This window comes from Triturus cristatus, chromosome 5_2, assembly GCF_964204655.1.
Source record: "Triturus cristatus chromosome 5_2, aTriCri1.1, whole genome shotgun sequence".
NCBI lineage: Eukaryota > Metazoa > Chordata > Amphibia > Caudata > Salamandridae > Triturus > Triturus cristatus.
The window spans coordinates 562,364,093-562,387,452 of record NC_140588.1 but is presented as its reverse complement, the minus strand read 5'-3'; the positions used below and the strand labels follow the sequence as shown (position 1 = coordinate 562,387,452).

The 23,360-nt window shown below is 45.4% G+C and overlaps 1 protein-coding gene across 5 annotated transcripts in view; it reads right to left on the bottom strand.

Moving 5' to 3' along the window:
* ENOX2 (ecto-NOX disulfide-thiol exchanger 2) overlaps nt 1-23,360 on the bottom strand; it is a 1,377,678-nt gene that overhangs the window by 1,312,716 nt on the left and 41,602 nt on the right. The window contains exon 1 of one of the 5 annotated variants that reach the window (XM_085607632.1): nt 4,267-4,752. The exons of 3 other annotated variants lie outside the window; for them this stretch is intronic. In XM_085607632.1, the coding sequence (XP_085463758.1) occupies nt 4,267-4,288 (22 nt within the window). In that variant the 5' untranslated portion in view covers nt 4,289-4,752. Of the gene's footprint in view, nt 1-4,266; nt 4,753-23,360 lie in introns of those variants that run through there. One more of the 5 variants, XM_085607637.1, reaches the window with a different exon arrangement.

Sequence of the window (23,360 nt, the reverse complement as noted above, 5' to 3'; positions counted from 1 at the left end):
AGGTAAAACACATCGCACAACACACACAGCCAGTGCCAGGGCCAGCTTTAGTGCTGTTGACGCCCGGTGCGACAATCACTTTCAGCACCCTCCCAACCCAGGCAATGACCTTCTCCTCGGATTCCCTCATGACCACGGAACAAAAGTGCCCCTCATCCCTCCATAGCCCCTCTCTCACATATATTTAATTAATGTGTTTTAAATAACTGTCAAAGGCTGACTTACTAATAAGAAAAATGTAGATCTACCCAAGCAAACCCTTTTCAACAACATTATGAATAGATATTGAAACCTGGGGGGGGGGGGGACATAAGGCCCTAGCCTATTTTATGCAGTTTGCATTCAGCTCTTTGATTACAGTTGGTAACAGTCACGGTTCTAGATTAAGGTTGAATCTTATGAACTGTGGTGACAAAAGGATCTGTGACAAAAGTAGTCCCCCACTCGGCTATCCACATAAAATACAAATCTGTGATCAGCACGGTAAGAATTCTTTGCAGCAGGCATATTAACATTCTGCTCTACTTTATGGCAAGTGAAAAACTGCCCCTAGACAAAACTCTGATCGCTCTCTCTCTAGCAGGAACATGATCACAAGAGTATTCTAGACATCTTTAATGCTGCCTGAAAACTGGACACACAAGTAACTGCAGCAGGTGGTTTAAAATCATGTTATGGCTAAACACAGCTCCACCCCCCCCCCCCCCCACCCCCCACGGGTCAGAGCCCCCGCCCCAGGCTAGAGGCCTATTTCCAAGCTTGCCAGGCACTGGAGTTCGTTTAAAGAAAGATGACCGAACCGAGGGACCACTGATGCAACTGAAATTGCCCGAGTGATTGAAGAAGCATTTCTCTCGAAAAGGTACACACCTTTAAAATACCAATGAACTCTGCTTACTGTCCCCGTCAGAGCGGTTGTCACTTCTAAAGCCGAACCTGCATGACAGACGGGCGCACCGCTGAGACAAGGTGGGCCACGGGTGCAACGTCGAATCTAACTCTCTGTCGAGTAAAGTGCCACATCCCGATGAGCTCAAGAGCGCAAACTCGATGCGCAATGTGCTTCCGCAAAAGAGGCGAAGCGGGATGAGGAACCAAAGTGGCCACGCAGGCGACGCGGCATCTGCTCCATCGAGGCTGCGGCGCGGACCACGGGCGCGGTGCGTTTTCGGCCGTCAGGCGAGATAGATCTATTCTGCGGCTCTTTTTGAAATGAATGTCCTATCTCCGTCACTCAGTGGTTAGCCATAACAGCTCATCACTGGTCTCGGCCACAGAAGGCAAGTTTCATGGTCTGATACCCAGGATGGGAAGCTCCTAGAAGCAGCGGCAATCTGCAGCTGTGTTCCCGGCAGGCGCTGCTCAGCGCGCGCAGAGTTCATTAAGAAGCACGGCTGCCTTGTTTGCATCGGTCCTTTTGTAGCGTCTGCCCATCTCATTATTTCGGACGAATGCCTAGCAAGCAGGAGCCATTCGCAAATGTATTCATACGGTCCGCACCTCCCTGCAAACAATTTTACACATAATTTGCACATTATGACTCAAATTGGTGCCCGCTATCGGAACCTCTGAAGGATAACCGCCTTAGATAACAGCGAGGATGACAGGCATGCCCGGTTGTTTAAAGCTGATGCAACAGAAGGACCGGTTACTTGCCCTACTGGGAAGGCCCCACGCCAGAAAGGACGGGTCGCTTACCTTTTTGGCAAGGCCGCAAACCAGAAGGACAGATGACCGTTGGCCACTCTCACACAAGAAAGAGGTCACCCGCCCCGCATTGTCGGCAGGGCCCCCCACTAAACCTACCCTGGTGGCCAGGCCCCATACAGAAAAGACAGTTAACCTACACGGTTGGCCAGACCACATAACAGAAAGGACACCTTAAGTGCCCAGTGGCCATAACCCACAGCAGAAAGGGCAAATTACTTCGCTGTTCAAGAAGCCCCACACCAAGAAAACGTGCACAAGCACATCATGAGATTACACCTACAACTAGTGCACACCTGTTAAATTGAATCCTTAGGGAGAATTCAGCTAAAATAATGTAGTTACTGTTTCGCTGCGGTTAGGAAAATGTCAACCTTTAAGACCAAGGTAAAGGCCCAGGTGACGAGACAGGTGGTGGGGACAGAGCCTGTCTCACCACAGTGCACACTGACCGTAGTTGTACAAGACACAGTGGCACAAACAGACAAAGAAAGAGGCACCAAAAGAAAGGCTGCAAAACGTTAAGCGGTTGATTCCAGTCTGGGACCTCAAAGACAGACAGCGTTATGACTGTGCGGCTGCGTACCCCATAGACCCAGTTCGACGGGATGTACTCTGCTAAATATACACACAAACACGCGTAAAGCGAGCTGTAGGAAACGCGGGAGGGGGAGGGGGTGCGGGGCAGGCGGGAGAGACAGAGAGAAGATCGAACCCGGCTAATTACCGTCGCGTGGAGGCGCCGGCCTCGGACAATGAAATCCGCTAAGTGCACTCAGGCTCCTGTCAGCGGCTCGCACTTGCTTTAATTGCACAGAGCGCGCGCGCACCGAGGCCAGGCGCAGGTCCTCCACGCCTCCGGCGGCAGAGTATCAGAAACCACGTCACATCCACCACACGGTCCTCGCCGGGGACTCGTGCCTGGGGGCGCCGAGAGCTCTCCTGCCACCGCGGGAGAAGTGCGGCGGAAGCACCAGAAGCAGCGCCAAGTCCCAGGCATCTATCTGGAAACTGTGCCACCGATCCCGGTGCTCCCAGGCGCAGGCACGTTCAGGGCTGATCCAAACTGCACCCACACTTACTCCTCTTCACAGCTATAGATGCCCGAACGCCTGCCCCGCCGTCCTGGTGTAACCAACGCACGAGGTTCCTTCTGGCGTGAGATGCTCTCCAGCCGTCGGCGTGCTGGTAGTGCCGCACGGACCTGGCGACATTAGCAGAGAGGGTTGAGTCCCCCCTGGCATGGACGAGTACAGCACACACACAAGTTACACGATCGGAGCTACGACGACATGTGAACAGCCGAAGGTCCCTGGCAAGACTTCAGTGCCCGCACGATGAACACCATCCGACACACGCACGATACCTCAAGAGCGAGAGAAGTAATGCAGCGTACCCATCCAACAACGCACATTTCTATTCTACTGTACGCAGCGCTTAATTTGTAAAAGAATAAGTGCCGGGGTGGCGCTTAATTTGCAACAGAATAAGTGCCGGGGTTCTCGTCGGGAAGCCACTGCAGCGTGCACCACACATTGCCCCGACCAGCTACCAATGAGAGTACGAACACAGCTCCTAACCATCAAACTCACGTGTGACAGTTAATATTATTCCAGGCCTAGCTGTAAGGAGGAGGGACTACTATAAATATATATATTAGTGATTGAAAATGTAAATTGAACTACTAAAGGGTTGTTGTTGTTGTGCTCATACTTAAATTAGCCAGACAGCGCCACCATGTGTCAGATTGTCATAAACCCCAGAGCTGGCAATTAGGTGCGGTGCCGATCACAGAAAAACACCGGCTCAAATTAAGCACTGACTGTACGCACACGTGACAACGCACAACGACCAGCAGAGGTACACCTCGCGCCCTGCAGTCTTAGTGCACCATAGATCTCAAGTGTTTCTGGGCGGATGGATACGGGTACCACAATTTACAAGCCAAATAAAGTATGTGGAGAAACGGACAAAAAATAAAAGATGTTTCTGCCTTACAAGATCAATTAAGAAACAATGTTAGCATACAAGTAGTTGCCACTAAATAACTAATAGCGGTGCAAAAGTGATCAGCACATAATCCAGTCAACAAGTTCCCGTGAAAACATCATGTTCATAACACAGCTAACGTTCAAGCATTCACTGGAGAAGGGGATATAGTTCATACTACTTAAAGTTCAAATGAATATTCGAACACCTTTACCTAAGCAACTCTCTGAGACATTTTTACATGAGCAAGCGTTAGTAAACGATCACACAGTTAGAAGTGGCCTTCACTGAAAGCGCTGTGCCGCGAAGCCTAGGACAGTTACTGGGCGCAGCAGCGCCTGAGATGCACGGATTTAATCACAGAGGCGCGCAGGAGTAAGCACAGCCAGAGGTGAGCACTCGGCAGGGAAGGCCGGCTTGGGGCTGAGAGTTCCCTCTAGCCGCAAGGGGAGCGGCGCTATGCACAATCTTGTCTTCCCACCTCTATCACCGGACGGGCATCTCCTCACCTGGGGACGTAAGAGGCAAAACCAATGAAAGGCGCCTAGTGGTTGTAAAGTGCATACTGACCGGTGTACTGGACCAGGAACATACTGGCGGCCAGCCCACGTCCCCGAAGGCACGCGCAAAAATCCACGCGCGCGCGGATGCTTCCGTCAGGCTCGGCTTCACACGAGCAACTGAGCTGCAGGCAGCAGAGCAGAGGAGGCACGGGGGAGGAGGCGGATCCCAGGACCACTCCGACAGCAGCAGCACGCACCGGCCGCGAGCCCCCCGGCGGCCATGTGTCCCCATCCGTCTCCGCTGACACGTTATGGGACGCCTCCTAAAGATGGGGAGGCTGGGCTCCGAGGGGAGCAGGTGGGGATGCAATTAGCGCCACGTTCTTCTGCGGAGCTGTGCGGGAATCCATGGCTCGGGACTGAGGGAGGCGCTGATGCAGAGTCATGCGCTGGGCTCTCGTGAGCAGGCTCCCCGCACAGGGTGAGGGTGACGCACCGCAGGTAAAAGGAAGAGCAGGGGCACCCCGTACACACAGCAAGCCACCCTTCGCATAAGCATTTTACAGTGCATCATTAAAAGTGCCCCTTCCTAAAACCTCGCGCCTGAATAAATCAAGCACTAAGTGCTCTAAATGTCTTCCAGCCTGCGGGAGCTATCCGGTCTCAAATGACCTTGGCAGCATGGTAGCACTTCAGGAATTAAGAACTGACTTTGCAAATACTCATAATGGCTGCAAATACAAAATGCTGCCATAGAAGCGACCGTGAGGCCAATTGAAAACACTGCCATGATGACAACCAACATAGCTCAGTGGGATACTTTCTGCTGCTATCGAAATGAAAATGGTGGGATTTTCTTCAAAGTCTGTGTTACACGGAAGCGCACCACAGGGCGAATCTACCATTCTTGAGGGAGACACTTCTGCCTTCAACATATTTAAACAAGCATTGGCATAGCCAATAGGACTCGCTTTTGGGACCCTATAAGTATATTTACTTTTGCTATAATCGCGGCAGTAAAGCGCGGGTGCCGCGATTATAGCAAAAGTAAAGAAATAGATGTTTTTTTCTATTTCTTTACTTTTGCTATAACCGCGGCACCCGCGCTATACATGCCGCGATTATAGCAAAAGTAAACATAAGGTCCCAAAAGCGAGACCTATTGGCTATGCCAATGCTTGTTTACTTTTGCTATAATCGCGCAGGGGAGGGAGCCTGCGAGATTCCCTTGCGGGAGCGTGCGACCATATGGCGCCGCGCGCTCCCGCAAGGAAATCGCCAGACGTGCACGCGTTGCCATTGCAAGCAGTGTAACGCGTGCACGTTTTTGCCCCCAAAGATGTGCCGAAAGGCATTAGGTCTCTCCTATGCAGCGCATGCGCGCTGTGTAGGCGAGACTTAAAAAGCCAACTGCAACTTGTATTCCGTGTGGCAGTCCACAAGCAAATGTGAGATTACCACCCGGCATTAGACACGTGCCGTGCAGTTTAAAGTTAGTACATCTCCCCAAACGTTCAGAATAGGTTCCTGTGTTTCGGCCATTATTATTGGCTGCAGGCAGCTATCCAGGGACACCGTTAGCTGTTCTAGCCTATCTGGACACATTTTGAGGCACAAACAGTTTTCTGTGCATGGGCTTGAAATTTGCCCATTTCTTTGGTCCACCTACGGAGCCCAGTTGGCGGGCTCTTTTTTAAACTGATAACCTCTCTGCAGGTAACCCGGGAGCAAGCATTAAGCCAGTCAACAATTTTGGCTCTTTGTTAGAGTCAGTTGAGAGATTTTGGGGCCTATTTCAGTGTCGGGTGGACTTAGGTCTGCCCGACACGGTTTCAGAACTGTGACTGACAACCTGCAGTCGGCAGTCCCGACCTCCTGATTATGATGCAACCGAACACTGTTCGGTCCCATTCCGACATTTCCCTATGGGAGCATGTATTACAGCCGTAAACAGGCCATAGTACACTATCCTATAGGGAAATGGGAGGTGGTGTTAATACCTGCACTCCGTGGCAGGCACAGGGTGCAGGGATTAACATGCCCCCTCGGCCCCCAACCGGAGGCCACGCACACAAAGGGGCCCTGCTACGGGCCCCCAAATATGCTTTCCAACTGCGTTTTCCGGTCAGAAAGGCTGGCTTGGAAGCCGTGCATCGTAATCCCAACGGCAGAAAAAACGCCCTTCGGGATTACAGCCCAGCCTCTGACTGTCCAGCCAGAATGACCGGCAGTTTAGTTCCCGGCCACTAGCATTGTAATGCGACGGTCGGTAAGTAAACCGAGATGCGGCCCCTTTGCATGTTGCAACCAGCTGTCCTAGAGTGAAAATCCCCAAATGATGCAACATCTTCAGCTACAACAACATGAATACTAGGAGTATGTTTTCATTACGAAACACAGAGCATTCGCAGCACTAAGCAGAACCCTTAAAAAGCGTTTTATGAAGTAGAGTCAGAAGATTACGTTTGTGTGACAAGCAGTGAATTTAAAAAGCATTCACAGAAAAATATTGCTAAATAGATACTTTTTACAAAGGGCCTATTTTTTCTTTTTTAAGAACTCCTATGTGCATGAAAGGCTTTCAATTGTGATAGCAAACAAACGGTAAGTCAACAAGGTTACCATGAATCTGGATTATTGTCGATGTACACCAACGAATATTCATCGCTGTATTGTACGATTGTTGATGTATATTAAATTGTCAATAAAAAAAACACGTTACCATGACAGCAACGCAAAATAAATAGACATGCAAGGGCAAATAGCAAACAAAACAGTGCCTTTATAACAGGACAAGGTTTCTGCTGGAAGTTTGCCCCTTCTGCAAGGTCATCCCAATTTGTTTGGTCTTTTTGTTGACTATAGAACTTCCTGCACTTTACCTTTGCTAACCAGTGGTAAAATACTTGTGCTCCTCCTTTCAACATGATAAAATAGTGATTGGCATATTTAACATCTCTAAAAGTCCCTAGTATATGGTAACTAAGGTGTACCCAGGGCTTCTAAGATGACCAGTGCGTGGCAGCACATATTGTGCCACCCAGTGCAGTGACAAGGGAAACATGACTTCATGCCTGCCACGTGTAACACCGTGGTAGATGTTTAAAGTGCAAATTCAACTGTCAAAATAACCTCTTTTGACAGGCCTAAAACCCTCCCTTTAAACATTTAAATGCCAGGCCATTGAAATCACGCGGCAGGCGAGGGTAAAATTAATTGCTGGGTAAATCACACGACAGGAAAACGCAATTTATAAGGCACATTTTGTGATAATGTTACTTAATTATTTTGTCATTTTTTACCTTAACATGGTCTGAGAATTAGTTGTACCTCATTAGTAGCAGTTTACACTCAAATATAGCAATAATCTACAGAAAGCCGACAAGCCAACCGTTGCAAAGGGCCTTCCTACATAGTTAAACAATATCCAATTTTAAGGTAAATTTCGGAATTTGCCTAGCATGTACAAAAAAGGGTCTTTAGAAAAGTTATCTTTTGCCTCCCTAATGCCTCTGAATTCCTTTCTCCAAGTATACAACTGTCATCTGGAAGCTTGAAGGCTCCTTGTGGTGAGCAGTGAATTGCTCCCAGGCCAGGGACAGTGGGCCTTGGATGTGGAGAGGACTTGCCCTCTCCTAGACAGTGCAGAAGCAGAACCAATATTTAAGATGGCCCAAAATTTAAGATGGCCCAAAATTTAAATCACCCCAAAATTTACCTCCTGCAGTTCGGCTTCAACTTGATCTTGCATAAAAAGGCACCCGTTTCAACATCAATTCAGAAGAGTAATAAAATAAGTAAATGGGACCACGCAATAACTTAGTTCTGGATCAAGATGAAAAAATAAAGGATTTATTACGGCAATTTCAAAATCGAGCGATACAGAAATAATGCCATGAGGGCTCATATGCAGCATTATTATAGAGTAGTCAAAATCAGATATAATTCTAAGTCTCAAGTGAGCATCAATATAGAGAAGAAAAAAGGCAGCATCCCTCATACGAAATACAAAAGTCTACCCCCAATTCAAAAATGTCGTTCACCCTCAGATTCAAGGCGTTCTTATACACAAATCATGCATAGAAAATTAGCTAAAAGCACAGCTTCAGTACGATATGATCACGTGTAACAATTCTTTGGCAAATCAGAAAAAATCATTTCAATAACAGTATACTTTAACACTATCTGATTTCCAAGAAAGCATCCAGTTTTTGTGTGTTAATGTCATCTTGAGATATTTGAACAAAATATAAAACATTCAGACAATGAACCTTTGCACTGATTAACAGAACTACAGTGAAACGACCATGGAAAAGTGCAACCGTTAGGAACACTAGAAAGTCCATTGAGAGCACAAGAGGAAAATTACATCAACTTGTCTTCGTTCTAGGGAGCTATCGGGATAGAAGATGTGCAGGGAAACCTAATGGGAGGGAGTGAAAACCAGAATGAAAACAGAGACACTAGCAGAATCCATTTCATCCAAAATTGAGTTTTTACCAAAATGTGGCATAACTAAATTATGTTAATAACACATTTCTATACATTGTATAACACTAATTTAAACTGTAATCACATTAATTCAGCATTTGTGTATTGGATCCAACATAAAAATCATTAAATCAAAAGCTTATAAAAATATAAGCTTTCAACACCACTCTAACAACAGGATGGCAGGGGGTGGACGGAATGTTCCAGACCCTCTGTGCACTTCAAAGGGGTCTTTCCCGTCATAGGCAAATATTAGCTGAGACTTGGGAAAGGCCCTTCTGTTGTCCTGCAGCCAGTCAGGCCCCAACACAATGGGACTCTTTGCCATTAGACATTACAATGCAACAGCCTCCGACAGGTCCGCTAGGTTTAAATATAACATCAAATGACGCAACTGAATGCCAACTCATTTTGTGTGCGTCCACGGTCTATTTGCTGCAAACTCAGCTTTGATTTTACAAGACTTCTTACTTTGAGTCTGTTGGGGATACAGAGACTTCCTTAAACACAATTTTAGTGTTAGATGTGGGAGGACATCAGGATTGCCGTAGTACACTCCCCACAAATACTCCAACTCTCATACCTCAGTTTAGTGCAGCTGAAAACTTTGGTCATCTTAAAAATACCCAAAATGGGTAGGATTAGCCCCAGAAACCTCCAACCCTAGGGGTCATTTCCACCTACTAGCTCATGCTAGATATACATTTGGCACTTCCAGGCACCCACTTCAGGATACTCCTGGACCTGTGAAAGATCAGAAAGGATTGAACCTGCTGTCTGAGACCTGATAAGAGCTTAGAAGACTAGACCTGCTCTCCCATCTTGTACCCAGGAGAAAGAAGGGATTCCAAAGGTCATGAGTCTGACCTCCTGTTAAATCTAAATGGACAGAACGAGCTACAAGAGGCCTTTCCTGCAACTGCCCAGCTAACCAGTAGCAATGGTATCTGGACAGGACCCTGCTGTGGCCTCTGCCTACCACCCTGCGAGCCTTTTAGTGCCTCCCCTGAGGTCCTGGGGCAGGCTTAGAAGTGTACTCCTGTGGTGGAATAGAACTCAAAGCACTAAAATCAGAAGGTAAAATCTATGACCAGGACGCACTTGGTTCGTGTATTGGACCCGTGCTGCATCGCGGTCAGCTCCAATCTACAGCAACCATTCAAAATCATTGGCACTTTGTGCCTCTTGGCGCCATTTCTACTAAAAAGCTTGAAAAACTCCCACCTCAGTTTCCCCTTGTTTGGTCATTTTGTTTATAAAATTTTACTCTCTTTGTCTAATTTGTTTTGGGACCTTTATTGTTCTGCACCTCAACTTTATTACTGTTTTAGTACTGTATGAACACTTTACATATTGCTTCTAAGTTAAGCCTGTCTACTTCGACCCAAGTGGTTTAGCTCATGTTAATTTAGTAACTTTAGGGGTTTAACTGACATTTCCAACTATTAAGTTATTTAAAAAAAAAAATTGTTTAATATCCAAGTTTGTTTTCTAAATGTAATGTGAGATATTATTACCATACTCAACTATACTGTTGCTTTAACCTTTGAGATTGGGTTTAGTGAATTTCTAGGGATTTTTTTAAACATAAAGTAATATGTTATTACAATTTCTACTCTCCTGTGGGCAGCCAATTACCCGCTGCCAGGTTATATGTCCACCACCCCATCGTGCATAGTCTTTGGCTATGCATCGCATGGGCTATCCGGCGGACAGGTCCTGCATCCAACCCCATGCAGGTAGCTACCTCCCCGTAATGCAACACCTTTGGCCATGTGTGTAATTGGGTTAGCTGCAGGACTCTGGGACCCCCAAACTAGGGCTAGGGAATCAGAGTATCCCTACCCTGCCCCCTATACATGATTTATTTTTTCCAGGACATGGGCGCTCAAACCTCAAGACCTGTAATGGTGACCGCATCATTTCTCTTGATCTTGCCTCCAGCAAATCAGAATGCGAGCTCCCACAGGAAAAGAGCCTCTTGCTCCTTGTGGGAGCAAGGCACTAGATTTTAAAAATAGCCTCATCAGCCAACCTGATCACATATTGCTTGCCCATCGGAGTCACGCGTACCCACCGTCCAGATATCTATCAATTTTGAATCTTAATTTCTCAAAAACTACTGAACAGAATTACACCAAATTACAAAAACACACTTTCTAGATAAATATCTAGCTTTCTGACAAATATGGGATAATTCTATTCAGCCGTTTGGGCATAAGCGCTGTTCAAAATTCCCTAGGAAAATTGCATTTTGCAACTCCCCTTTGTTCCTGGCCTCCACTTGATGGATCACCATGAAACTTCCCAGAATGGAGCAGAGGTGGGTGACACTTGTTTTGTGGAAAGTTCTATGAAGATTTGTCAAGTGGCACCAAAGGTATTCGAAAAACAAAAAACACTTCTTAAACTCTGTCCTTACTATAACTACACTGCTGCCACTGTGCATTTATTTAGGAAAATAACTATATATATATATATCTCTGTACAAACCAAAGTTTAAAGGGACGTTATAGTTAGTAAGTAGAATTGAAAACAACCTTAGAAATTCAGGTTACAGGGATGTTCTAGTTAGGCTCAGATTTCACTTGTACAAAAACATAGAAATTCAGCAGTTATAGTTACCTGAGCTAACTATAACTTACACCCCGCAATGCATTGCTTATGACCTATCATATTACATCACTCATGACATGGTCAGTGACATCACAGATGACATCTCAAATTATATCATCAAGTGAGTGCATTTCGTAGACGTTTCAAAAACTTAAAGATATATACCAAGCTACTGCAGAAGTTAAATCACTATTCTTTTTGTACTACTGAGTGATACTGTTTCTAATATAGGTTATCTGAGGGGCAATGTGACTGTATCTGTGTGTGAGTGGGTGGGTGTGTGAGTGGTGTGTAAATGGCTGTATGGGTGAACAAGTAGGGGTGTGAGTAGCAGTATGGGTGATTGACTGTCTGAAAGGCTCCATCCGTGGGTGAGTGGCTGTGTGAATATGGCTCTATGGGTGAATTACTGGGCGTGTATGTGGGTGTATGGGTAAGTGAGTTGCTGTTTTGTGAAGTAAATATCTGTATGAGTGGCTGTATAGGTGAGTGGGTGGGTGAGTGCTTGTATTGATGTATGAATGGGTATGTAAGTGGTCTTGTGGATGAGTGAATGGATGTGTGAGTGGCTGTACGGGTGAGTAGCTCCGTTAGTAGCTGTATGGGTGAGTAAGTGACTGTGTTGGGGTGTGAGTGGCTGTATGAGTGGGTGGGTGTGTGTCAGTAGTTGTATGGGTCTGATTGGGTATATGAGTGGTTGTGTGGGTATGTGAGTGGTAAGGTGGATGTGTGAGTGGGTGTATGAGAGGTTGTATGGGGGTGCGAGTGGGGGTGTGAGCAGTTCTGTGGATTATGTCATCAGTGATTGTGAGAAGTTGGCCTGGCATATGCTGGTCACTAGTTAAAGTGCTCACCTTTGCACCAGTCCAATTCGACTCTTATGGTAGATAGGTTTAAGACAACCTTTTAAAGAAAGCTATCCTAGTGGTAGCTGTGGAGAGCAGCCTTCAGGCTAAGTCTCAGAGGAATGTAAAGCAGCTTGTTTTACCTTATAATCTTTTAATTTACCAAATGAAAGGACACCACACAGGTATATATACATAAAATATATATGTATTTATTTATAGACACACTCTACTAATCTCTTTATGAGATTAAAGGTCAGGAACATATGCACAAATCAATGTTTCACAACAAATTAAGCACTTATATGGCTGGGGCCCTAGGGGCCTACCAGACCATATACTAAAAAAGAGGTTTAGGAATGTCGACTTGCAAGTGGACAAGGCCTAGGGCCTTTAGAATTGCTGGGGCCTCACTAATCCACCCAAGGCAGGCAAGTAAAGGACCCACAGGAGACGCGTGCAGTGTGAGAACACAGCCGCGGGGTCCCTATTGATTTCAATGGAGCAAGTGGCGGTTGAATTTTTAAAGTTTTAGGGTACTTCGTGAGAGTCTACAAGCAAGCCACTTACAAGGTAAGTACTTCGAGGGCCAACACCCACAGGAGCACCGGAGTGCATGAGTTACCTCACCCAGGGAAGCCGGGTGCATAGGTGTCTTTTGGTGTTGGGTCGCAGCGTCGTTTTCAATGGAAGCCGAAGAAGATTTGCTGCTTGTGAAGACTGGAGAAGTGTCCGGTGGAATCCAAGGCTGGATTCAGAAGAAGGAGAACCTGAAAGCAGAAGAGACAGTGTTCACAGTCACTTGCCAGTGACCCGGGGCCAGGAAGATGGATGCCCACGGTAGCCGGGTGATTCACAGGTGTCTTGACTCTTCAGCCACGAGGTCCAGGAGGCGTCGACGACAACCAGGAGCTGGATTCGGAGTGTCCCACGAAGTCTGCAGCTTACTGAGGTGTCGGCAACCGGATTAGAGCCAACAAGCCTTGGCAACAGCAAGTCTCGTGGAATGTGAAGAAAGTCAGCGGTGCAGAGCAGCAAGGTCTGAGGGACTCACCCAGCAAGGCTAAGTCAGGGCAGGCCTGGAGCAACCAGGGGAGCCCTTTGGTTCGATGAAAAAGTCTTCAGGGCACCCACAAGCCAACCGGCAAGGGATCGCAAAGATGCCTCGTGAGGATTCACTTCACAGGAGCCCACGGTCACTCGGGACGAGGTAGGCCTCTAATTTTCAAGCGAAAACCTGCTGGAGGGATGGACCAGGCGGTCCATCCCTCTAGTTTGCAATGGCAAGGTTTCCCTATCTTATACTAAAGGAAAGGGAGGGACTAGCTCTATGACCACTCTTATGGGAGGGTCAGGGGAGTGGGTGGTTACACCCACTTCCCTTTGTCGAGTTTCGTGCCAGAGCAGGGGCTGGCAGCCCCTGAACCGGTTTGAGCTGGCATATGAGCAGAGGAGCCTACTGCTCCCCCAGTGCAGGACATCAAAGCACTCTAGGAGTGCACCCACCCAGCCCCAATACACTAAATCCTATCTGGACGGTGGCGACACCCCCCTGTGACAGGATGCCTATTGTTGGGCCTCCTCCACTGCGAGTTTCAGACAGCAGCAGGAGGCCAGCCCAGTGTCTGTGCTGGTGGTATCCATTTTGTGATGCCAGGCTCTTTCAGATTTCTACATTTTTTCCACAGTAGGTACATGTCTATCCCTCTAGAAGGGTGGGATCATACTCCTACACCTGTTCTGGTGTGGGGGTATGATTCCAAGGTGTTTGACACCAAACACGACATGTTTTGATGCAGCCATCCCAAAGTTACCATTTACCGCTAGGTTATAATGCACTTAAGAGTATATGGTTTAACCGCATCCACAAACAGCCATAGAAAATAGACTCTGAGGGCTGCAGAGGGGCCCTGCTCAGGCAGAGGCACCCCCTCACATGTAAACCAAGCACCCTGCCCTCAGGATTGATAGGGCCTGCCTTAGGGGTGACTGATAGGTTTATATGTGTGTGTATGGTGAGATATAGGGAACCTATACCTCTGTGAGGAGTGCTAACACTACCTCACCCAGGCTGCAGTAGCAGGCCTGTGGTGTCAGATTTAGTCTGCTTCCCAGGGGTGGCATAATACATGCTTCAGCCCCTGGTAGGCCTGTGAAGTACCAATGCCCTTGGTACCTAATGTACCATATACTAGGAGCTCATAAGGTACCACAGTATCCAATCACTAGTGCATCTAATATGCACTCCAAGTTGTTTAGAGAGAACAGAGTGGCTGGGGCCCGATTAGCAGGGACCCAGCCACACTATAGCCAGAAACCAGTGTAAACATCAGAAAAAAAGTGTGGGCAACATAAGTGCAGATCCTACTCTCCTACAGTGATGCAACTGACTAGGTCATGAGTTATGTAATATGAGAGGTCATAAGCAATGCATTGCGGGGCATAAAAGTTATAGTTAGCTCAGTTAACTATAACTACTGAATTCCTATGGTGCTATACGAGTGAAATCTGAGCCTAACTAAAACGTCCCTGTAACCTTTGTTTTTTTCAGTGACTTTTTTGTTTTTTTAATGTTATTTCCCAACTATAACATCCGTTAACCTTTAATTTTTGGGGGTGATTTAGAAGGTTTTTATTAGAACATAGCTGCTTACAACGGTTTTATAGTGACTCTGCTGTCCCGTTCCCAGTTACATTAACACTCGGACTACTTGCAATTTGTCTCAGATACAGTGGCGCCTATGTATGACAACTCCGCATATGCCCCGAAGAAGTCTATTGTACTGGACGAAACGTGGTGGCTGGTCTACTCTACATGTTGCATGTCACGATCAAATCAATTGTGATTTATAATAAAAGGAAGATTTGGAGAATACAACTCTGGACACAGACCTTGTACTTTGTTTAATTGGTTATTTGGTGGTGCACCAATTGCTCTTTATGTTTAACAATAATGGAGGGGTAGAAGAGAGAAGAAACTAGAACGTGTTATTTGGGAGATCACAGTTGTAAGATAAGGTCACCATAAAAACCATGCAATGCACACACATTCGGAGGAACTCAATTAAAATCCAAATAACTAGACAAAGATTCAAATGATACCCAGAAAGAAATGGAAAGCTTAAGGAAACTTACCTACGGGAGAGTTCAACCTGTTCACCCACACCAAATATCTGTGGATGGGTGCCATGTAAAAGTATCTTATTTACGAATAGTCGCAGGAGAACTCATGTAACCCTCAGTTAACACAGCAGGATGGGTGTCAGCCATCTTAAGGGAGTCAAGTAAAAAGACATACCCGCTCACAGGGGTATGTCTAAAAAGTAAACACCAAACCATGGGGTCTATATCGGATACTTCAGTTTAAATCAGACATACCATACGTGTACTATGGATGGCCATGTCTTGAATTCAAGCATAAAATTAAAAAAGACAATACATGGCTGCCAGATCGTAGGCAAAGTTTTGAGTTAATCACTGTACACATTACCTACAAAAGGGCATCTTAAGCTAGCCACCTTACAGAAGATAAAAAATTAAATTAACAAATTAGTAGAAAGTGGGAGATTAACACAATGAAAGTCTATAGTATATAGTATTAACAGACATTGGTTTTCCTTATGAAAACCAATCGGATTACATTTGCTCAATATTTGCCATTTATCTCAATACAATATAAGGGTTAAGTACTAAAGAATAAATATCTGCTACATAATTTAGCAACTTACAAGTATAAAACTACTAATCAATGGAAAATTATAAAATCTCAGGTCTAGAAACAGAGCTTTATGTGAGTAAAGGCAGTGCTATCAACAAAGTGGATCACATGAATTATAAAAGTATAAAGTATCAGGATTCTAATGTGTCACAATATTCTTCAGGAGTCACCTAAAAAGTAATGCAACTCCATTATCAATATTTAATCCTTAATCTAAGGCTATCGGAATTTTCAATTTCATGGATTAGGAGTATAGGGGGACCCCCAGAGGGGAAAATCGAGAACTTAAATTGAGACGCCAAGAAGTGCTGTGAATTACAAAATTGAAAGCAGTAGGCCAAGTACTGCACCCGACTCTCAGTGGTAGCTGTGGACGAGCAGTCCAAGGCTCCCTTAGGGTGAAGTGTAGATACAGGTCAACGAACCGGCCTCATAACACAAAGTGAACTCGGCAATGGCCAGACAAATGCTTGCTTTTATATGAAAAATAAGTGTTTTATTTTGAACTGTGCACGGTCACGTGGTGTACTATAAGCACATAATTAAATAAAACAAACCAATGACAAAGTATTTATCCAGGTGGCGTGCTTGATTATTCATTTGCAGGTGGTGGTAGGCAGTGGACTTTGCAACCAAATCGTAGGCCACTGATTTACAACAATCAAGCCACGGGCTACGGACTTACAATTTATGATGCAAATAATACATTTTACAGACACTAAAAAGCACGGAGCACCTCAAAAAGGACATGGTGCAAAATACTATATCCTCGCAATAATAACGTTTTTATAGGGCTTTTCATAATATTTTTGCCATGTCTAACTGGATGCATTTACTGCTAATTTTCTCTCAGGGTATCACTGGTCAAAGTAATCCAGATAAATAGCCCATCCTCCTTTCTCCACACTTTGCTACTGGGGCCGTTTCTTGAATCAAAAGAAGGTGTTTGTGTCCTCGGCCATCCAGGGCTTCCATCTCAGGTTCATGGCAGGCGGCATCAAGAAGAGGTTGGCAGCTTGCAGGGCGGTAACAGACGTTCTTTCTCAGAGTGTCAAGCTGAACGATCACCACTGTAGGGAAACAGGCTGCAGCCTCTCTCTGGCCTGCTCTCCGCGCCTGGCGTGTATGGACATCGGATGGCGCTGACCATGGAGCACTCGAAATCACCGTCCGCTTATCCACGCAGGCCAGGGCCAACTCCTTTCAAGCGCCGCAATCATGCTGCGCCCTGGCCGGCAGAACATTCAAAGGCCTGCTGGAATGTGTGGCACGATCTTTGACAACATTCCCCCATACGTTCGTGTGAAACGGATTTAAAAGGAAAGCCACCGAGTCAAACAGATTCCACCATGAAAAGGAGGTCGGCTACAAAGGCTGCACAGCATCACTTACAGCACCAATGCTAAATCAGTCTGGGGCCTGCTCCCCCCTCCCTCCCCAAAGCACTGGCGGCTGCGCCTCGGCCCAGCACAGCTAGATTATTCTCTCCTCCTGGCAGCGTCTATTCCATACCTAATTTAGTAAAGTCAGTCACACGTGTGGGACAACACACGAACTCGAATGGCAACACTTTCATTATTCGACGTCCGTGGTGCAATTAATGCAAGTAATATAATTAACAAAAGGTTTCAAATCAAATTCTTAAGAGAATGGCTCATTCTGGCAAAATTAGACTGACAGCTCCAACACAGCAGCTTTGGTACCACGGGCTGCATTGTGGAAAGTGACACCAGGCCTAAGACGCATGCGCAAAAGGAGAGTACAGCTGCTTGCGCAGCCCCCTCAGTAAGGACCCTAATACACATTGTGCCAACTCTCCAAATAGCGTCAGCACGATCCCAAGAAGCATTGCCTCGGTTGCGCTTGCCTCTGCGCCCACGCCTGATTGTAAATGCAGGCTCAGAGACAAAGGATCTGTGGGGGGCTGTGGAACCGATTGAGGCCGCATATGAGATGGTACACAGTCATTGCACCCCAAGGACACCCCCTGAAGGCAGGGAGAAGGCTGCTGCACAGACTCTGCCCGCCCCTGTATTTATTGCAGGCTGTGTTGCTGCATACAAAGTGAAAGGAGGACCGGCTACTTCAAATGCCAGTCTGCCTTTCACATATATACTGGCACAGGGCAGGTGCGAGTTCACGACTGCACTAGGGATTGCGCATTAACTGTAACAGGACATACTGACGTAGTCTGTGCTCGGTGTACCCAGTTAAAGGTGCGCATTGGCACAGACAAGGGCCACGCGCCTTTTCAGCGGCATACCTTGGGGTTGAGCCGCCCACGTGAGGGGGTGAGGGGAGCTGGCGATTCCCGTTTGTCGCGATGCCCGGGCATGAAATGTACTGGCTATGAGCATTAAACATCCCACGAAAGCAAAGACGTTTTAAGGCATGGGCAAAGTGGGCTCTGGCCCAGGGCCTCATTCTGTCAGGCTCTTAGCCTGGGTGTCCATTGGCCTACAAAGATGCCATGGTCCATAACACTAACTATGGGAGTCGAAGCGCCGACCCCCCCCCCACCTCACCCGGTGGTGATTAAAACAGCCATCGTTGAGGTACAGTGGACCCCTCAGAGCCGTGGGTGCTGGTGCAGTGCTCCTGCTGCACTAATGATGGCCGTGTGGGTATCTGTTGTTATCAGTGGCATGCGCCTCTGGTGCTCAGACTTGAGCGAGTCTCCTTGAGGAATGCTGCCCTGTAGTTCTGATGCCGAAGACCCCCCGTTACAAACTCCCCCCCCTGCCCTCTCCACTGCTCCAGATTGCAGCGTTTTATTGCTGCGTGGTGATTCACTTAAGGAATGATTGCGCCCCTATAAGGTTTATGCCCATTTAATCGTGCCTACTGAATGTATTAGAGCAATAACTGCAGCGTTTGAGTGGGTGGTCACCAGTTAACATTCATGTGAGGTCTAGTTTTATACGAGACATCCTTTGGCGTGAGGTCAGAAGTTCAAATCTACCCGTGCAGATTGTTAATTATGAAAAGGAGATGGCGGCTAGGTTAACATTGTTAGAAGAAATGTCTGCATGCCTAGCAACACGGACTAGGCGTGTTCCCCCTAAGCATGTTCACAGGCCTGTGCACTGTTAACGCAGGCACACGCATGCACCGCCTGGCACGGACGCACATGAAGATTACTGTGAAATTATCCTTTCAAATGCACGAACATTGTATTGATTTTGCATTTTTATAAAGCGCTTTTCACCAAAGGGTATTAGTTCACTGTACAATTGAACAACAACGTCTATGGCATTTTATACAAGAATATTATGGCAACATCAATAACTATAACATAAAGGTTATTTATAAATATATATTTCTGCACGCCGGTTTGACAAATGCCCGCTGAAGTTCAAGTCCGAGCAGCTATTTCTATAGAGTTGGTCACAGCCATTTGTGAGTAACTCCGCACACATTCCGAGTACGGCTCCATTGTACCAAAAAAAGTGCTTAGCGGCTAATTAAGAGACACTGTCTCCTGCCGCAAGTAAAAGATCCAATCCCGGTGGGCGGGGCCAAAAGCGGACAGGGTGGCAACCAGGAGGGATTAAAATGCCTCCGGTGCAATCATGACACTAGTTTGCATAACCCATGATGCAAAACAACGCGCACGAATGGAAATTGCAGGCGGAGCAGAGACACGACTTCTAGAACCGTATTGATTCCAAGAAGCCCTCGCATGGCGAGGGCAGCGCATGTGCGCTGCTAACGCCAGGCAAGACCTAAAATAAAGCCACAGCGCTGATTCAGAGCATCCATAGTAACAGGAAACATGATGGAAATAATAGGAGTGTGCAGTACTACAGGAAGACAATGCAATGGACCCAATTGATGGGTCTGCAGGTTTCAAACCTGAACAGACTTCTCGTGTTTATTTTTTGCATGGCTTATGACTCTAAAACAAATACTACAACACTTCTCTTCCCTTTCACTAACCAATTTTATCCCTAAAGTTCGGGCAAGCAATCAAAACAAGGAAACAGCATTCTAAGTAGCCTTATTCATTGCCTGGCTCCAATTAAAGCAAGGCGATTCAACACCTCTGGTCCTTTCTTCCTAAAAAAGGTACGAGCTCATCAGCCTGAGACAGAGAAGAAAGGGCAGAAAAGAACCTAACCATCTCTAGCGCAGAGGTAAGGAAATGACCCGAAAGACAGCACACAATCACCGTAGGTGAACCAGCACTATTTCAAACCAATATTGTGTAAATTGCAATTTGAAATTGAATAGGATCCAGTTACTCCTGGGATGAGTAGAATCAATGTGTACAGCAGCTCTGTCCCATAAGGCTCCTTGCTGGCATCCTTTAAACTGTAGAAATTTCACATAATCAATAGTTCAGACCAGCATCCTATGGAAGCCCACTAAAACGGCTGAAGCAGATTTTACAAGTGACAACAGAATTCTAGCAAATCTCGTTTAACGAATCTAGATAACATCCTGGCCCAGTTCAGATTTTGCCCAAAATATATGCAAAGTATTAGAAGTTTAATTACCACATCCAAATCTATGGAGTTAAGTGCCAGGCCCATATTTAATGGCAACAACGGGAACCCAGGAAACAAGCCAAGCCACCTATGGAGACAGGTTGTTTCTCTCGTAGAATAAGGACGCAATTGACATACCTCGAGGTCTCACTGCAACGAATGGCATTTGCTGCAGATCTACCATGATAAACACACAAAGAAGCCAAAATTGAAAGACTTACAACCTTTTTAGGTCTGGTCTAGAGACAACATTAGGTTTTACGCCAGCTTCTTGTTTTTCAGACAAAACATCTGGTCAGTTTAAGCGTCATCCACATTTTGTTTTGACTCAACACAGCATAAAGCATGGGGAACTGGATCAGCCTACTTCACCCATTGGCTATCTTACAATATGAGTGAAACCATTTTGCCTGCACACACATTTTCACAGCTGCCAGAAGAGGAGTGCACTTGACGCTCTGGGCTGCTTCTTTATTTTTGATATCTTCCCAATTTTTCGCACGTTCGCAAAAAACATTAAAAAAAACAACAACATTGAACGCTCTCAAAGGCCACAGCTGCTGGCTTTGCCAATGCTGGTTTTAAAATTTCATTGTGGCACACAGTTTCTAAAAGAACCCTCTTGCTCTCTTTAATCTGACCACTCCATTGCCCAATATAGCTAAACAAGAGAATTGAACTGTGGAACAAACACAAGGACAATCTAGTCCTTGGAAATTTTCCTTTGGATAATACTTCGACTTCTCCCAACTGATAATCTTTTCATCTTGCAATATCAGAAATAGCCTGCATGACAATACGAAGGAGCCTTTCATTCAAGATGGCAAAACGGCATCTGCATAGAAAAGTATTTGTTCAAGCAGCGGATGCACAGGCTGAGGATCGCATATGAGAGAGACCCAAAAAGCTAGGGAGATAGTTACAAAATAAATTAAATGCAGTCGCACCAAAAATAACCTTTCCGCACTTAAAACGGAATTGAAAAAACATTTTTAATGTCACTACTAGTCCAGAAACAGACCCTACCAGAATCTGGTATGGTTTACCAACAAAGGACCTATGCAATTTACTATCAACACTTCCAAAACATTCTTTACGCGTAACTGAAGTTTGATTTCAGGTACATAAAACGCATTACCACAACCGTTTAGGGGAACACTTACCTGAAAATAAAAATAAAGATCAAACACTGTTCAGCTGTAACTACTTTCGTGCTAAAACAAACTCTGGAAGGAGCTATGGCGTCTTTTGTTATAAAACAGAACTACCTTCTACTTGAGGTCAACGGATCTGTGATTTAGAAACTACTTCTAATAATGATGTGGGGAGATAACTGGTTAAGATTGACCCACTTCTATACTGGTATTATATTTGATCCTTCCCAGTAGTTTGGAATACAAATAGTTTGGGATGCAACCAGCAACAAAAACACATTCAATGTAGCTTGAAGGCAGGGTCCCATACAGTAGGCTTGGCTTTAAATGGAGTGGATTTAAAGGCAGCCCACTCCATGATGCATTGTTGCTCTTTTGCATTGACAACACTTTAGAGAAGACGGTGCTCGACCAGTCAGAAACAAACCCCTGCAGTCATAATATTTATTTATGCTAATCTATTACAGCACGTTTATTCAAAGTACTGTATCCCAAGGGATAAGTAGGCATTTGATCAATACAAAAGGGGACTCCCACTGCTCTGGCCCAGATGCAGACCTCTTCTACATAACACGGCGATGTCCTCCGATCATGGACTACTGGAAACAAGTCACATCTTCCCTCTCTCGGGTCCTGGGATTCACTCTCACACTGTCACCCAAAGAGGCACTACTGGGGGTTCTAGATGAGCTTGGTAATACTAGGGGTAAAGGACACGTAATCAGGATGGCTACTGTAGAGGCAAAAAGAGACACTGTCCGTAGATGGAGGCTGGCAACCACATTGACAATGGCTGAATAGAGAAATGTGATAGACTGTTGTGCCACAAAAGAGGAACCCATCTATACGCCACAAGGCTGCCCTCAAACATTAACAAATATGGGGGAAATGGCTGGACCACTATGGACTATGGGCCTTTACATAAAATTACCCCACATGTATTCCTCTTCAGGATGTTGAAGTAGGAGCAAGAGCGATGTCATTGCTTTTAATTTTTTTATTAGTTATTTTTAAAATCGATAAAACTTGGTTATACAAAAGATACAATAGGGCAAATTCACAACAGATGGTCAAAAATCAGAAAATCGTCTTTCAGATATTTCTTGAGAAGAAACTAAGGAAAGAAAATGGTAGATTAATGTGTAATTGAGCTAATACCAGAGTTCAGAGGCCAAAAGAGTATTAAAAATATCAGTTTACCACTAAAAGATACAAAAGAGAGCAACAGAAAGAAAAGTCTACTTGGGGGTATAAGGAGCCACCAAAGAATAGCAATAAGTGGAAACAATGGGATAAATTCACTTTCTATGTTTTGTTTTTAAGTATAAAAGAAAAGATGGATTGAAAGTAGAGATGATTTCGAGCTATATGGAGAAAAATGGGAAGACCTATACAAGAAAATCAAATAAACTGTAAGGGAGCAGTTGCATACCGTAGGCTTTTCCCAAAATTAATAATTATGACGCAGTTACAATGCAATTGAACTTACTTTCATGAGGAGTTTCAGAGACAAAATGGACTAAAAATTGGTTTACCTACCTAGGATTTAATATAGGTACCCTTTATGGTATGACAAAACCAGACTACTGAGGAATATGTTCAAAATAATTTAAAGAACAGTTGAAGATGTAGTCCAAGTTAAGTGAAGATAAAGATATCTGAACAGGAGGATAAGAGATAATAAAGGTGGGGTGGGTATTTATTGCTTGAAGTCAGAAAAAACAATATTCTAGTTGTCTTGAGTTTTGTTTCATAATTTCAGAAGTCAACCACGATTAAATTGGCAGGCAAGCAGGGCAAAGAACTGTGAATACAAACAGAACAAGGAATAAAATAGTAGAAAATGT